Consider the following 17299-nt stretch of genomic DNA (forward strand, 5'->3'; position numbering starts at 1 on the left):
ATGTAACCGGCTCCTGTGCTTCACTGGTGGGAGCGCAAACCACACCAAGAACTATGTACAGACTGCGGTCTGCAAACAGCAAGTACTGAGAGACTACAAATCCCAGCAGACTAGTCATCATGGCATGCTGGAACATGAGGGTTAGGGTACTTTCACACTAGCGCTTTTCTTTTCCGGCACCGACTTCCGTCATAGGGGCTCAATACCGGAAAAGAACTGATCCGTTTTATCCCCATGTATTCTGCATGGAGAGAAATCTGTTCAGGATGTCTTCAATTCAGTCACTGAACAGCATGCTGCGGTATTATCTCAGTCCAAAATTCCGGATCGGGCATTAATTTACATTGAAATGTATTAGTGCCGGATCCGGCATTAAAAATACTGCAATGCTGTAAAAAGATATAATGGATCAGTTTCTCCGGATGAAACCCAGAGACTGATCCGTTCTTGCAATGCATTTGTAAGACGTATCCGCATCAGGATCCGTCTACAAATGCTGTCCGTTTGCATGAAGATTGCCGGATCCAGCAGGCAGTTCGGGCGACTGAACCGCTTGCCGGATCACTCTGCCGCAAGTGTGAAAGTAGCCTTAGAAGTCTTTCACACAAGCGTGACGGATTAAGTCCGGATGCGTTCAGTGAAACTTGCACCATTTTTCAAGCAAGTTCAATCAGTTTTGTCTGCCATGGCGTTCAGTTTTTTGCACGCTGGTGCAATGTGTTTTGATGCGTTTTTCACACGCGTGATAAAAAAATAAAATAAAAGGGTTTACAAACATCTCTTAGCAACTATCAGTTAAAAACGCATCCGCACATGCTTCCGGATGCAATGCGTTTTTCACTGAAGCCCTATTCACTTGTATGAGGCCAGGGCTGCATGAAAAACACCGAATATAGAACACGCTGCGTTTTTCACGCAAAGCAGAACTGATACGTGAGAAAAACCGCTCATGTACACAGACCCATTGATTTCAGTGTGGGTGCTATATGTTCACATCACGCATTGCACCTGCGCAGAAACTCGCTCGTGTGAAAGACGGTAATTCTGTTTCCTCATGGTCACGACAGCACCACCAGAGAGATGGACTCCTCCCCCAGGGACAGGAAACCTACAGCACAAAAGGAAGCACTTCCTTCCCCTTCATCAGTGAATTACAGAGATCTAGGAAGCCTTCCAGTTAGTTAACATCTAAAAAATGCATACAACTTAAACAACCAAGAATCAGCTATCAAAAATTATAATAATTTTTTTTTTCACCACACCCCGTGAACACCACTTGTGCACAAACAAAATAGAAGGGTGGGAAGTCCCGTGGTGATGTCAAAACAGAATTACCGGCTTTCCCCCATGTCACGACAGCACTACCAGAGAGAATACCAGAGAAGAAATTTAGGGTGGGACCACCGCCTGAACACTTTACGGCCAAAAGTTAAGGAAGAAAGGGAACCCACGTCCAGACTATAGTGACGGAAAAAAGTGTGTGGAGACGACCAGGTAGCTGCCCTGCAAATCTGGTCAATGGAGGCCCCTTTCCTTTCCGCCCAGGAAGCTGCCACCGCCCGAGTGGAATGGGCCATCAGATTATCCGGAGGAGACAAACCTGCAGAGACATAAGCCATAGAAATGCCCTGCCTGATCCATCTAGAGATGGTGTCTCCTCTTACTTTGTCCCCTTTATTTGGCCCTGACACCTGAATAAAGAGTCAGACTTCCTGAAGTTCTTAGTCCTGTCTATGTATTCCAGAACACATCTACGTACAGTCGTGGCCAAAAGTTTTGAGAATGACACAAATATTAGTTTTCACAAAGTTTGCTGCTAAACTGCTTTTAGATCTTTGTTTCAGTTGTTTCTGTGATGTAGTGAAATATAATTACACGCACTTCATACTTTTCAAAGGCTTTTATCGACAATTACATGACATTTATGCAAAGAGTCAGTATTTGCAGTGTTGGCCCTTCTTTTTCAGGACCTCTGCAATTCGACTGGGCATGCTCTCAATCAACTTCTGGGCCAATTCCTGACTGATAGCAACCCATTCTTTCATAATCACTTCTTGGAGTTTGTCAGAATTAGTGGGTTTTTGTTTGTCCACCCGCCTCTTCAGGATTGACCACAAGTTCTCAATGGGTTTAAGATCTGGGGAGTTTCCAGGCCATGGACCCAAAATGTCAACGTTTTGGTCCCTGAGCCACTTAGTTATCACTTTTGCCTTATGGCACGGTGCTCCATCGTGCTGGAAAATGCATGGTTCTTCACCAAACTATTGTTGGAAGAAGTTGCTGTTGGAGGGTGTTTTGGTACCATTCTTTATTCATTGCTGTGTTTTTGGGCAAAATTGTGAGTGAGCCCACTCCCTTGGATGAGAAGCAACCCCACACATGAATGGTCTCAGGATGCTTTACTGTTGGCATGACACAGGACTGATGGTAGCGCTCACCTTTTCTTCTCCAGACAAGCCTTTTTCCAGATGCCCCAAACAATCGGAAAGAGGCTTCATCGGAGAATATCACTTTGCCCCAGTCCTCAGCAGTCCATTCACCATACTTTCTGCAGAAGATCAATCTGTCCCTGATGTTTTTTTTGGAGAGAAGTGGCTTCTTTGCTGCCCTTCTTGACACCAGGCCATCTTCCAAAAGTCTTCGCCTCACTGTGTGTGCAGATGCGCTCACACCTGCCTGCTGCCATTCCTGAGCAAGCTCTGCACTGGTGGCACTCCGATCCCGCAGCTGAATCCTCTTTAGGAGACGATCCTGGCGCTTGCTGGACTTTCTTGGACGCCCTGAAGCCTTCTTAACAAGAATTGAACCTCTTTCCTTGAAGTTCTTGATGATCCTATAAATTGTTGATTGAGGTGCAATCTTAGTAGCCACAATATCCTTGCCTGTGAAGCCATTTTTATGCAACGCAATGATGGCTGCAAGCGTTTCTTTGCAGGTCACCATGGTTAACAATGGAAGAACAATGATTTCAAGCATCACCCTCCTTTTAACATGTCAGGTCTGCCATTTTAACCCAATCAGCCTGACATAATGATCTCCAGCCTTGTGCTCGTCAACATTCTCACCTGAATTAACAAGACGATTACTGAAATGATCTCAGCAGGTCCTTTAATGACAGCAATGAAATGCAGTGGAAAGTTTTTTTTGGGATTAAGTTAATTTTCATGGCAAAGAAGGACTATGCAATTCATCTGATCACTCTTCATAACATTCTGGAGAATATGCAAATTGCTATTATAAAAACTTAAGCAGCAACTTTTCCAATTTCCAATATTTATGTAATTCTCAAAACTTTTGGCCACGACTGTACATCCTACATATGAAAACGCCTTTCTCCTTCGGAAGAGGGATTAGCACAGAAGGAGGGCAGCACCACCTCCTGGGACATATGAAAAGCGGAGACCACCTTGGGCAGAAATTTAAGATTACACTTACCGGTAATCACTTTTCCATAAGCCCATGACAGCACCCTTGAGAGAGACCGCCTCCATCCAGGACAGGAAACAGGAACTTTCGTGGAGAGCTCATAAGGAGGAGCATGGCCCCAAGACCACCAGTTAATCGCAAGAACTTGTCCTAGACCACACTCTTACACATATTATATTTTTTTTTGTATATATGATTTTTTTTTTTTTCTTCCATATATATCTATATATTTTTTTTTTTATAGTATTAATTCTATATAGGGTGGGAATAAACCCGGGTGCTGTCATGGGCTTATGGAAAAGTGATTACCAGTAAGTGTAATCTTAAATTTCCCTTACGCCCATGACAGCACCCTTGAGAGACGAATAGAATAGAAACCCCTTTATTTTTTAGGGTGGGACTACTGCCTGAAGGACTTTCCTACCGAAGGCTAGTTGTTCTCTAGTGCCTAGGTCTAATCTGTAGTGACGAAAGAAGGTGCCCGGCGACTGCCATGTGGCTGCTCTACAAATCTGTTCTAAGGTAGCGTCGGCCCTTTCTGCCCAAGTGGTGGAAACCGATCTTGTGGAATGAGCACCAAAACCCCCCGGGGGAGCCTTTCCAGTTGAAGAATAGGCCAAATTAATGGCTCTCACGATCCATCTGGAAAGGGTTTTAGTAGAAGCTGGGAGACCCTTATTTTTCCCACTAAATTGAATGAAAAGTTTTGAGGTTTTCCTCCACTGACTAGTAACCTCCAGATAATGGGATAGACATCTTTTTACATCTAAACAATGGAGTTTTTCCTCTTTTTCATTTCTCGGATTTTGACACAGGGAAGGAAGGATAATATCCTGTGTTCTGTGAAACATAGAAACCACTTTCGGTAAGAAGGAAGGGTCTGGTTTAATGAGTACCCTATCATCTAGGATATTAGTGTAAGGTGGTGAAGTAGAAAAAGCCGAAATCTCACCAACCCTCCTTGCTGAGGTAATTGCTACAAGAAAAGCTGTTTTGAAGGACAAGATTTTTATGGGTAACTCTTTAAGTGGCTCAAAGGGAGGCTCCGTGAGGACCAAGTTGAGGTCCCAGGGGGGAACTGAAGGTCCAGATATAGGTCTAAGCCTGCTGACGGCTTTAAAAAATCTTCGGACCCACGGGTGGTTGGCGATGGGAGAATCAAAGAATGCACTCAAAGCGGATACCTGTACCTTAAGAGTACTTGGCCTCAAATTCTTTTCATGACCGGCTTGCAGAAAATCTAAAACCTTACACATAGGTGGAGGATTTAAAGGATTCACCGGATCTTTGGCAAACTTTTGGAAGGTGTTCCAAATTCTGAGATAAATGGAAGATGTGATATCCTTTCTGCAGGATAGTAAAGTGGAAACTACCTTCTTGGAGAGTCCTCTACTTTCTAGGATTTCCCCCTCAAGAGCCATGCTGTTAAGTGTAACTGCCTCACATTCGGATGGTTGACCGGTCCTTGGGACAGAAGGTCTTGCCTCTCCGGGAGAATCCAAGGGTCTGTCAAGGATAGCTTCCTCAACCAAGTGAACCAGGTTCTTCTGGGCCAGAATGGAGCAATTAAGATCACTGTCGTTCTTTCTTGTCGCAACTTCTGTAGGAATCTTGGAAGAAGTCTTAACGGAGGAAAGGCGTAGAGGAGCTGGTTCGGCCAGTGAAGGGAGAAGGCATCTATCCCTGTTGGTGAATCTCTCGCGCTGAGGGAAAAGAAAAGATGACACTTTGTTTTCTCTGGTAGCAAATAAGTCCAGATGAGGGCGACCCCAAAGTTGAATTATTTGATCGAAGACCATTTGATTCAAACACCATTCCCCCTGGTCTAGTGTATTTCTGCTTAAGAAATCTGCCACCTTGTTTTCTGTACCTTTTAGATGTACTGCCATAAGGAACGGAACAGAGGGAACTATAAGGGAAAAGATATCCGTTGTTAACTGCATAAGATTTTCTGATCTGGTTCCTCCTTGCTTGTTTAAGTAGGAGACAACTGTGGCGTTGTCCGAAAAAACTTTTATAGCTTTTCCCTGAAGTAGAGGAAGAAATTCTTTTAAGGCGAGAAAAACTGCTCTCAGTTCCCTCATGTTTTGGGAGTCTAGACTCTGCTCTCTCCCCCAAACACCTTGCCTTAAGTACCCTAGGCAACAGGCCCCCCAACCGGAAGGACTTGCGTCGGTGGTAAGGGTAACAACATTTTGTTGGATCCAAGGGAGCCCCTGGGACAGGTTTACAGGATTCAGCCACCAGCGAAGAGACTGGATCACTTGGGGGGTGAGTGTGAGGGGTGTGTCTAATGGGCGTAGGGTGCCTTGTCATTCCTTCAGAATTTGCCACTGTAGGGGTCTGGAGTGAAGATGGCTCCAACTGACCGCTGGTATAGTGGAAGTCATTCTGCCCAAGACCGCCATTGCTTGCCTGATAGTAGGGTTTTTTGAAGATATCAGGGACTGAACCTGTTGTATTAATCTCTGAATCTTGTCTTGGGGTAGGATACAAAGTAGTTTCTTTGAGTCCAGCATCATTCCTAGGAAGACACGAACTTGGGAAGGTATTAGATGTGATTTTTCCCAGTTTATTTGCCAGCCGAGGTCTTCTAGGATCTGCACTACTTTTTTGAGTTGTATTTCGAGAAGGGATTCTGACTCTGCTACCACCAGGAGGTCGTCTAGGTAAGGAATCACTAGAATGTCTCTTTCTCTTATATGAGCCATGACTTCTGCCATGACTTTCGTGAAAAGCCTGGGAGCTTGAGAAATCCCAAAGGGAAGGGCTGTATATTGTAGGTGCTGAATGTGACTTCCTATTGAAACAGCGACTCTGAGGAATTTTTGACAGTCTGCCTGAATAGGGATGTGATAGTACGCATCTCTTATATCTATCGTAGCCATGAAACAGCCCCCGAAAAGATGTTTTAAAACTGATTGGATGGATTCCATTCTGAATTTTTTGTAGGAGAGATACTGATTTAGATCTTTTAGATTTATGATTGTTCTGAATGTTCCATCCGGTTTGGGAACCAGAAAAAGGGAAGAGTAGAAACCTCTGCCTCTCTCCGCCTCTGGCACCGGAACTAGAACATTTTTTTGAAGGATGCAATCTCCTGTTGTAAAGCTTGATTTTTGCCTGAATTTCCTAGAAAATTTGTAATTTTGAATCTGTCCGGTGGGTGAGAGAAACTCTAGACAAAACCCTTCTCTTATTACGCTTAAAATCCAGGGGCTTGAGGAGATTTTTTCCCAAGCGTAAGGGAAGAGAGAAAGTCTGCCACCCACGGGAGAGAGACCGTCATTGCTGTGATGGTTTAGAGGTTGAGGAGGATTGGGAACTAAAGAGGAAACCCTTACTTTTCCTATTCTTGTTGTCTGCTCTAAAGTCTTTCCTCTGGCCCCTAAAAAAATCTTTCTTGTTTTTGCGAAAAAAACGTTGTTTTTTCAGGGGTCTGGAGACAGGGAATCCTTTTTTATTGCCTGAAGCTTTATCCAAAAGGTCGTCCAAGACGGACCCAAAAAAAAAATCGCCCTGACAAGGAATTGCACAAAGTTTATTTTTTGATCCAGTGTCTCCCGACCATCCTTTTAGCCAAATAGCTTGTCTCGCTGAATTAGAAAGTGCAGCTGACCTAGCATTTAATTTTAAAGCATCTGCCGAGGCATCAGAAATAAAGTCTACTGCTTTAAGTAGATTGGGAAAAACGGCTAACAATTGATCTCTCGGGGTTTTATCTTGAATGTGGGATTCTAATTCTTCCAGCCATAATTTCAGAGACCTAGCAGTGGATGTGGCGGCAATATTTGGTTTGAACGCTTGAGCTGAGGTCTCCCAAACTTTTTTAAGGTAACCCTCTGCTCGTTTATCCATAGGGTCTTTAAGAGTACCCAAGTCCTCAAACGGTAGAGCCGATCTTTTTGAGATTTTTGCAACCGGTGCATCCAACTTAGGAGGCCTGTCCCAATTTAATGATCCCCCTTACCCCACCAGGAGTACCAGTCTGCATTCATGACCCTCCTGTTGATCGGCGCGTTGGGCACTCTCCTCCTCCATACCGCTGTGGGGTAGAGTGACTCCCAGGATCCAAAAAAATCCGGCTTCCTATAAGGCTGGCTGGGCTGCTGCTGACCGTGCGCCTCCTGTGGGTTCGATTCCCTCGGTCGGGTCCTGCTGAAACCATCTGCGGCCCTAAGTAGGAGAAGCACTTCCTACTTCCGGAACGCACGCTACATGCGTTCCAAATACCGGAAGTCTTGACGCCGAGACCGGATCGCGAGATTGTCTCCCCAGAGAAGGATGGTGAGGAGGAGGCCCCGGCCCGCCTGAACACTGTCAGGAGGGACCGGCGTGTCGGACGCACCTCTCAGTGCGACCGGGACTGCAGAGTAGCGGCAGCGCGGCGTAAGCCAGACCCCAGCAGCAAGCACCAGACTCCGGCCGGCGGCTCCTAGAGGAGACTTACGCCGAAACAGGTAACCCCACTTCGAACTATTCTCAGGGGCCCTGCAGCCTAACCTTCTTTTCTCCACGAACCGTCCGTGTCTAGGACAGGAAACAGGAACTGGTGGTCTTGGGGCCATGCTCCTCCTTATGAGCTCTCCACGAAAGTTCCTGTTTCCTGTCCTGGATGGAGGCGGTCTCTCTCAAGGGTGCTGTCATGGGCGTAAGGGAAATGCTGGATCTGGCTTAAAGATTATTCTGTCTTCTAGGATCTGAGTATAGGGCTCTCTGACAGATAAGGCTGCTAACTCCCCTACCCGCCGATGTTACTGCGACCAAGAGGGTGGTCTTCTGAACTAGCAGTCTGAGAGGAACATCAGTTAAGAGCTCAAAGGGACCTACACATAAGGACTGAAGAACCACTGAAAGGTCCCAAGATGGCGATCTTATCGGTACGGACAACTGCAATCTCTTGACTGACTTAAGGAATCTGATGATCCAGGGATGATCCGCAATCTTCTGGCCAAACAAAGCTCCCAAGGCCGAAACCTGAACTTTGAGAGCGGCCACTCTCAACCCCTTTTCCAGACCTTTCTGCAGAAAATCCAAAATATCTGCCAAGCTGGGTTTTCCTGGGTCAAAGGAAGCAAGGTCAATCGTGGACAGAAATTTTCTCCAGATTCTGACATAAATCTTATGCGTAACGTCTTTCCTGCTGGCTTGTAACGTGACAAAGAGATCTATCTGAGGCTTGCCCAATAAGGCTGAGATCTTCCGGAAACCCCTCTGGATTTAACTTCCACTCTCCTTGACGAATCCGGTGTCTGCTGAGATAATCTGCTCTCAGGTTCAGGTCTCCTCTTAAGTGAACAGCTGATATTGAATTTAGTTGGGATTATGCCAGGGAGAGAAACTGAAAAGACAATGACATTAGACTTGCACATCTGGTAGTTCCTTGTCTGTTGATCAGGGACACAGTAGTTGTATTATCAGAATTTTTTTTTTTACATCTTAACCCCTGATAGAAGGAGCTAAGGATTGAAGGGCCTTAAAAACTGCAAGAGCTCTTTGTAATTTGAAGAACTAGCCTGGGACTCCGGATCCCAAGACCCCTGGCAGTTTATCTCCCCCATGTGCGCCCCCCACCCAAAGGGGCTAGCATCTGTGGTTATTACCACAGAACATCGAGGGTTCCAATCAAGACCTCTGGATACATTTTCCTCCTGCAACCACCAAACTAAGGAAGAGATAACATCTTCAGACAACTTAATTTTCCTATCCAGGCCTGACTGAGAACCATCCCAGGAATCTAACAGTTGTCATTGCAAACTCCTAGAATGCAGCTGACCCCATGGGACTGCAGGAAAGGCGGCGGTAAACAGACCTAAGAGACATACCCTTCCTAATAGTTATGGAAAGGGGCCTTACATAGTGGCATACATGCATGAGATTGCACCGACGTATTCCACAACGTGACCCATCCTACTGGGGGCTCAGTCACTTAAAGGGGTGATCCAGAACAGTAGATGACTGCAAGAGGTGGCTGCACATGAACAGCTCTTATGGGAAGTCCCATAGAAGATAACGGAGACTGCCATGCATGTGCAGCCACCTCTCTCCATAACATGAAGGCAGTGGTCTCCTGCAGCATTGGTTGTCACCCAGCTTTCCCAGGAACAGAAAGAATCAATGAGCAAAATAAACGACCTCCATCTGGACAGGTTGTAACAGATGAAAATTTATTAAAGTAAGAAGTATATTACACAGAGCATGGGAATAACATACAGAATCTGAGAGCGGAACAAACAGACAAGAAAGTATTAACAGTATATACACGGGAGCGCAGGGAGGAGTCATTCGTCTTTATCCAGCTTCTCCAGAAATCCCCGCACCGTCTGCGCCGTCGTCTGGAACTTCTCAATGTGCTGGTTCATCATTTTATTCTGGAAGGGAAGAAACAGGAGCGGAAGTGAGATACAGCGCCCTCTGCTGGACAAGCCGAGAGGTGCCCCAACTTCAGGCTTTGCTCAGTAAGGGCTGCACTTCTGATCCCCGAGTCTCCCACTGACAGGGTTAACGCAGGCAAAGACACAAAGTACAAGCCTCTTTCCCCACATTACTTCCTTCAGTAACAGCGTCACGTGTCCAAAAGCATTCAAGTCAATGCACTTCTGGGCACGAACAGATGTGGCGCTGTTTCCCAGACGGAAAAGAGCTGAATTTTGATTGGTTGCTTTACTGCAAATCAATGTCACCCCCCCCCCCCCCCCCCGATAAGTGGCCTCTATCGTTACGTCACATTTACCATCTTTATCTTCACCCGCTCCTTATCCAGCTTCAGGAACTCATTGAGCGTCAGCTCTTCGGCCTTCTTCTTGAGGGAGATGAACGGACAGGCAGGCGAGTGCTTCTTGTGCTCCTGCCTGGAAAAAACAGAAATTGTAAAAAAAAAAATATATATATTTGATCTTACGCCACCAGAAAGCTCTGACCAACATGGCTGCCATCATTGTGAAAACCTGCCCACCCCGTGCCCGCACTCACATGGGGTCATCCTCCGGCTCCCACCCTTCCAGCTCCTTTAGGCAGAAGAAACACTGGGCGACGTCAGGGCTGTTCCCGCCGGGGCAGTGGATGAAGCCGGCCGCCGCCATCTGTAACGGAGGGGGGGAGACAACGGTGTAATACGTGCACGGACCCAGGTCTACACCGACACATACTGGGTGTATACAGACACTGTGCAATAAATACCCATATTCTCCCCATTACCAATGAGATACAAAATAAAAAAAATAAAAAGTCATAATTATCAAATATACAATACCACGAAAAATCAACCGTAACGTCAGCGGGGGTGGAAGCTGTGCATACGATTGTAGGATCTAGGAGATATACAATGTACACAGAGAAGGTGTGACACTATATACTAAATCCTACCGACATCACGGACTGACATTTGTCAAGAAAGTGACTAGAGATGCGCGAATTTCATATTTTGAAATTCGTTCGGTGGCAAAAGGTGAACTGCGTTATGGATTCCGTTACCACGGTCCATAACACAATTCTATGACGGAATGCCTTTAGAGGCGATTCTGTTATTCATTCCGTCATAATAGAAGTCTGTGGGCTGCAAAACGGATCCGTCCGATATCCGTTATGCGGGGGAGTTTCATTATATATATTTTTTTATATCAGAGGGAATTGGTAATAAGTTTCAACAAAGAGAATCGGTACAACGTGTTTACCTAATAAAGTAGAATTTTTATTGTGACATAAAACTAACATACAAACATACATGTAGAGCCCATACAGTGTGCCTCTAGAGGCAGTTCACAATGCATTCACTAGTAGCAGATCTAAATTGTTTAAATGCCTGCATTCACCTGGAGGGTGTTGTGAGTGCAGGGCCTGGATCAGCATATATTATTTGAAGCTATATCCAGCCCTGCAATCATTCCTTTCTCCAATTTAAAACAGGTATAGGTATGAATGCAGGCAGGCATAGGTTGCATATATATGCTGAGATCGTGACTGTTCAAATCATTAATCATCAGGCACTGAAGCCCATGTATCAGACCGATCTAAATCCTTCACCTACCCGATATCTAGTGGCGTGCGTGTGAGCTGTCTCTGTGCGGCGTCTCCTCGACGTACGTTTCGCTTGTTGCTTCTTCAGGAGGATTTCTTTCTAATGGCTACGGAGGTTCTTTAAAGTGGTTAGTGGCCTATGGCTGCCCGTTCCTGCGTCATGTGATAAGGCTAGTGGCGATTCCTATTACGGCGCATCCCATACTCGCCGGGTAAGGATGTTCTTGGAGCTTCCGCCCTTCCGTCAGCGCGATCCGAGCGAGGGCAGACCACGTCTGACGTCACTCCGATCACGCGCGTCGGAACGGCGGAAGTCCTCCCACCCCCGATCCGGGATGCGCGCAGGAGTCATGAGGTGATTTATCTACAAGCTTGTCTACCATATAGGAGTATCTATCTAATTGATCTCAATATCGATCATTTCTTACTTTTGTATATCCCTAGATGTATTCTATTGAGGTCCGCCCACCACGTCACTAAATATAATTACGTGAAGGACTCAGATCGTGTCTCTATCAGCTATAAGTTTTTCCTCCCCTTTCATTACTCCTGCACAGAATCATTTTTATATCAATTTATATTAACATATTATTACATCCAGAAATTAGTTATGACAATAATGTTGTTTTCATACAAAAATACAAATAAAAATAAGGAGATGCATATAGCACTCCAGTATACTCAACAAGAAACTGGTAACATGAGTCATACCATAATTTACCCCCTAAAAGTGGATATACAGGAAGAATATACAACCATGTGCATAGGTGTTAGGGATGTCAGTATCCTCCCATACTCAGATAGAAGCATGTAGATGTGCGTGTGCACCAAATAGTTTATATTTTTATATATACGTCAGTTCCGTACATACATTTACATTGCACATACATGCATCACATGCCTCTCACCGAGAATCTATATTTATCATCAAACTCTAATAGTGAAACTATTCAATACGCATATTAGCATATTAATCCTTTCCATCCAAACCATGCATGAATGAGGGATATCTCCAGTTTATGGATTCATCCCATACATTCATGAATGTACCATCTAATACATATATTAAATATACCAAAGTGCCACGTGCAGCAAAGTGCTTCTTACTTGTCATCATATGTAAAAGAATATATAATCTCTAAAATTTAGACCTATTTCATGATCATATATATTTAAAGTGCCGTGCATATTATTTGCTTATCAATTTCTAATGTGTATCCAATGATATTAATACATTTCATATTTATATATCTATATTCATGTATCTACAAAAGTGCCATGCTTAAACAATTGGTAATAAGGAGGAGCATATAGGGGTGCTACAGTATCGCTACGATATGCCCCCAATGTCTGATAGCTGCGGTGCCACCTCTGCCGGAGGGTTTACTGTATATGTGCGGCCGCCCTCCATTCATGCCTATGGGAATGCTGAAAATGGGCGAGCACTGGCCCCGTAGAAGTGAATAGAGTAGTGGAGGGGCGCCTCCTATGGGACTTCATGCTGCTCAGCCATTAGAAGGTACACGGAGGGCGGCCACGCATGCGCAGTGTACCCTCCAGCAGGGTTCATTCCTATCAGATAATGGGGAGAATATCCTAGTGATGTGCCCCCAATGTCTGAGATGGGAATACCCCTTTGAGAGTCTCGTGTCTGTTAGATGGGTAGTGATGCTTTATACACTCTGTCCTGCGAGATCAGAAACCACGTGACGTACGGCAGTGAACGCACGAAGCCGGACATGACCGTGTGATGCAGTACAATGCACATACTCTCCTACTAACAGACAATGCAATGAATGAGTCCGCAAAATTGCAGAACGGATGCGGATCCATTTATACGGTTGTTGTGTGAATGCCTCTTCGGCTACCTTCAACACATGCAGGGTTAATTCTGGTATGGAGATCCTCTGACGGAATTAAACAGATCTCTCACCATTGACTTAGATTGTTTCTGCAGCGGTTCTGTGTCCGGTCACAACGCGGAATGCTGACGGAACGGATCTCTTTCTATTCAAAATTCATAAGGACTAAACGGATCCTCTGCTGGATCTCAATAACGAAAAGCAGCGCAAGTGTGAATGTAGCCTTATACAGTGCTGAGCAGACGGTGTACACGGCTCGGGCTATCCAAGAAACCCTTTATGGGCCATACCTTATAGTCCGTGGTAGTGGAATCCATAACGGAATTCTTACATATCCCGAACCTGTACGCCAAACGTGAAACCACACGTTCGCTCAACAACTGACATGTAAGCAGACACTGATCTATAGCTACACAGAGCCCGGAATACACCGCTATAGGCACAGCCATACTCCACACAGACTACTATTAATATACACCCCCCCCCATACACAGACACCGCGCTATATACACCCCACACATACAGACCCACACATACAGACCCACACATACACCCCCCCATACATACAGACCCAGCTATATACACCCCCCCATACACAGACTCCCATCAATATACACTCCCCCCATACACAGACACCGCTATATACACTCCCCCCATACACAGACACCGCTATATACACTCCCCCCATACAGACACATACCCCCCCCCCCATACAGACACATACACCCCCCCCCATACAGACACATACACCCCCCCCCATACAGACACATACACCCCCCCCCATACAGACACATACACCCCCCCCCATACAGACACATACACCCCCCCCCATACAGACACATACACCCCCCCCCATACAGACACATACACCCCCCCCCATACAGACACATACACCCCCCCCCATACAGACACATACACCCCCCCCCATACAGACACATCCCCCCCCCCCCATACAGACACATACACCCCCCCCCATACAGACACATACACCCCCCCCCCATACAGACACATACACCCCCCCCCCATACAGACACATACACCCCCCCCCATACAGACACATACACCCCCCCCCATACAGACACATACACCCCCCCCCATACAGACACATACACCCCCCCCCATACAGACACATACACCCCCCCCCATACAGACACATACACCCCCCCCCATACAGACACATACACCCCCCCCCATACAGACACATACACCCCCCCCCATACAGACACATACACCCCCCCCCATACAGACACATACACCCCCCCCCATACAGACACATACACCCCCCCCCATACAGACACATACACCCCCCCCCATACAGACACATACCCCCCCCCCCCATACAGACACATACACCCCCCCCATACAGACACATACACCCCCCCCCATACAGACACATACACCCCCCCCCATACAGACACATACACCCCCCCCCATACAGACACATACACCCCCCCCATACAGACACATACCCCCCCCCCCATACAGACACATACCCCCCCCCCCATACAGACACATACACCCCCCCCCATACAGACACATACACCCCCCCCCCATACAGACACATACACCCCCCCCCATACAGACACACCCCCCCCCCCCATACAGACACATACACCCCCCCCCATACAGACACATACACCCCCCCCCATACAGACACATACACCCCCCCCCATACAGACACATACACCCCCCCCCATACAGACACATACCCCCCCCCCCCATACAGACACATACACCCCCCCCCATACAGACACACCCCCCCCCCCCATACAGACACATACCCCCCCCCCCATACAGACACATACCCCCCCCCCCATACAGACACATACACCCCCCCCCATACAGACACATACACCCCCCCCCCCATACAGACACACACTCTCCTATAGACATTCACATCACTATACACACAGGTATACACTCTGTACGGAAGGGCCCGTCTTCCGCTCACCTGCTCCGGTGTACAGGCGCAGCCCTCCGTAAAGGGCCAGTTGCTGAAGGTCCGGACCCGCGTCTCTTGCAGGTACAGGCGCCATTCATCCGGTAATTCGGGGTCCGCGGGGTTAGGAGGAGGCAAAACGAGCGGAGAACTGGTCAACATGGCGCACAATTCAAATCCAGCCGCCGCGCAAAGCACCACGGGAAGAGAAGCGCCGCCCGCCCCCCAATGACGTAAATAAGGACCGCCCCCCAGTAAGAACTACAATCCCCGTCATGCACTGAGGTATACATGCCCCTGTGGGAACGTCATCTTCAACACACTTTATTGGTATGGTAACAGAAAGACAGTGACATAAACTGGGAGGTTATTTGTACAATGTACAGTTCTGCAACATTCTAATATACTTTGTGTCAGTTCTTCACCGTTCTCAGTATCTCTGTTTGCTGTCAGTGAATGGAACATTTATTTTTATGTTCTTTTTGTTATCTTTGTAAACCTCACAGCTGAGTATTTGTTACAATTGTATCGAGTCTAGACAATCCTCCGTGTGCTCATCAAACTGGATTCTAGACTGATACATTGTAACAAACTATCAGCACGGGAGAGAGCTTTCGCTGCCGATGTTATATAGAACGCAGAGGGTGGTCTACTCTGCTTGCTGGGTCTGTATGGAATCTGTAAGCCATAGCTGTATGTCTCTGCAACTTTACCATTCAGGACTATAGAAAAGCTGGGTGACAACCTCTATACAGTGACTGGAGGGAGGAGGACCCCCTCTAAAAGCCGGATCTGGGGGCGTCAGCCAATCCGGGGCCGGTACCTGAGCATGACGGGTGCATTCACTCAGCTTTTCCAGCCTCCTGCCTATCCTGATACATCCCATCTCCTTGTACGTGACGAGTCTAGGAAAGCTGTGTGCCGGGTAGTGCCTTTTGGCCGTCACCCAGCTTTCCTGGGATCAGATATGTCACGTATGCTCATGCTGATATTCCTCGCAGAGTGACTCATCTCCTGGCGCACATTCTGTACACAGTGGGAGGATAATACCACCGCCACCTGCCTGCAGTCATGTGACCCTGTGCAGGGGCGTAGCTAAAGGCTCATGGGCCCTGGTGCAAGAGTTAGGCTTGGGCCCCCGTCCCTCAGTGCTTTGTGTGTCCTCTTATGCAGCACAAGGGTCTTTGGGCCCCTCAGGCTCCTGGGCCCGGTAGCGACTGCTACCTCTGCTCCCCCTATAGCTACGTCCCTGACCCTGTGCATTACCTGGCAGCACAGTGTCAGCTTGTTTCTGGGAAAGCTGGGTGACAGACAATATGGCCATAGGACTGGTCACCCAGCTTTCCTAGACTCCTGCTCATGCATAAACAGGCAACCAGGAAAAGCTGGGTGACCACCAATGTGGCTGCCATGACAGCTCCCGCCAGAATCATCACCTAGCTTTTCCACTGGACATACAGTCAGGATGCTCACAGCTGCTTCTATGTTACATCTGTTTCTGGGAAAGCTGGGTGACAGACAATATGGCCACAGGACCCAGCTTTTCCACTGGCCTCTTTCACACTACTGTTTGGCTATTTCAGTGTTTTGCGGTCCGTTTTTCACGGATCCGTTGTCCCATTTTTTTTTGTTTCCGTTTCCGTTCTTCCGTATGCCATATGCAGTATACAGTTCTTACATAGAAAAAATTGGGCTGGGCATAACATTTTGAATAGATGGTTCAGCAAAAACGCAACGGATACGGAAGACATACGGATGCATTTCCGTATGTGCTCCGTTTTTTTGCGGATCCATTGACTTGAATGGAGCCACAGAACGTGATTTGCGGGCAATAATAGGACATGTTCTATATTTCAACGGAAAAATGGAAATACGGAAACGGAATGCATACAGAGTACATTCCGTTTTTTTTTGCAAAACCATTGAAATGAATGGTTCCGTATACGGAACGCAAAAAACGGGAAAAAAAAACGGTAGTGTGAAAGAGGCCTTAGGCTGCTCACAGATGGGTGACAACCAGTATGACCTCCATCGCAGTTCCCACAAGGTTGTCACC

General features: G+C 46.9%; 1 protein-coding gene across 1 annotated transcript; it reads right to left on the reverse strand.

Moving 5' to 3' along the window:
- Positions 1 to 9572: 9572 nt before the first annotated feature.
- On the reverse strand, positions 9573 to 15462 carry BIRC5 (baculoviral IAP repeat containing 5). Its single transcript, XM_040436375.1, has 4 exons — positions 15256 to 15462; positions 10399 to 10508; positions 10160 to 10277; positions 9573 to 9797 (listed from the first exon to the last, which is right to left on the reverse strand). The coding sequence occupies exons 1-4, from the start codon at positions 15403 to 15405 to the stop codon at positions 9708 to 9710; spliced, it is 468 nt and encodes a 155-aa protein (XP_040292309.1). The 5' UTR covers positions 15406 to 15462; the 3' UTR covers positions 9573 to 9707.
- Positions 15463 to 17299: the final 1837 nt, after the last annotated feature.

Source organism: Bufo bufo, chromosome 6 (genome assembly GCF_905171765.1).
Source record: "Bufo bufo chromosome 6, aBufBuf1.1, whole genome shotgun sequence".
Lineage (NCBI taxonomy): Eukaryota > Metazoa > Chordata > Amphibia > Anura > Bufonidae > Bufo > Bufo bufo.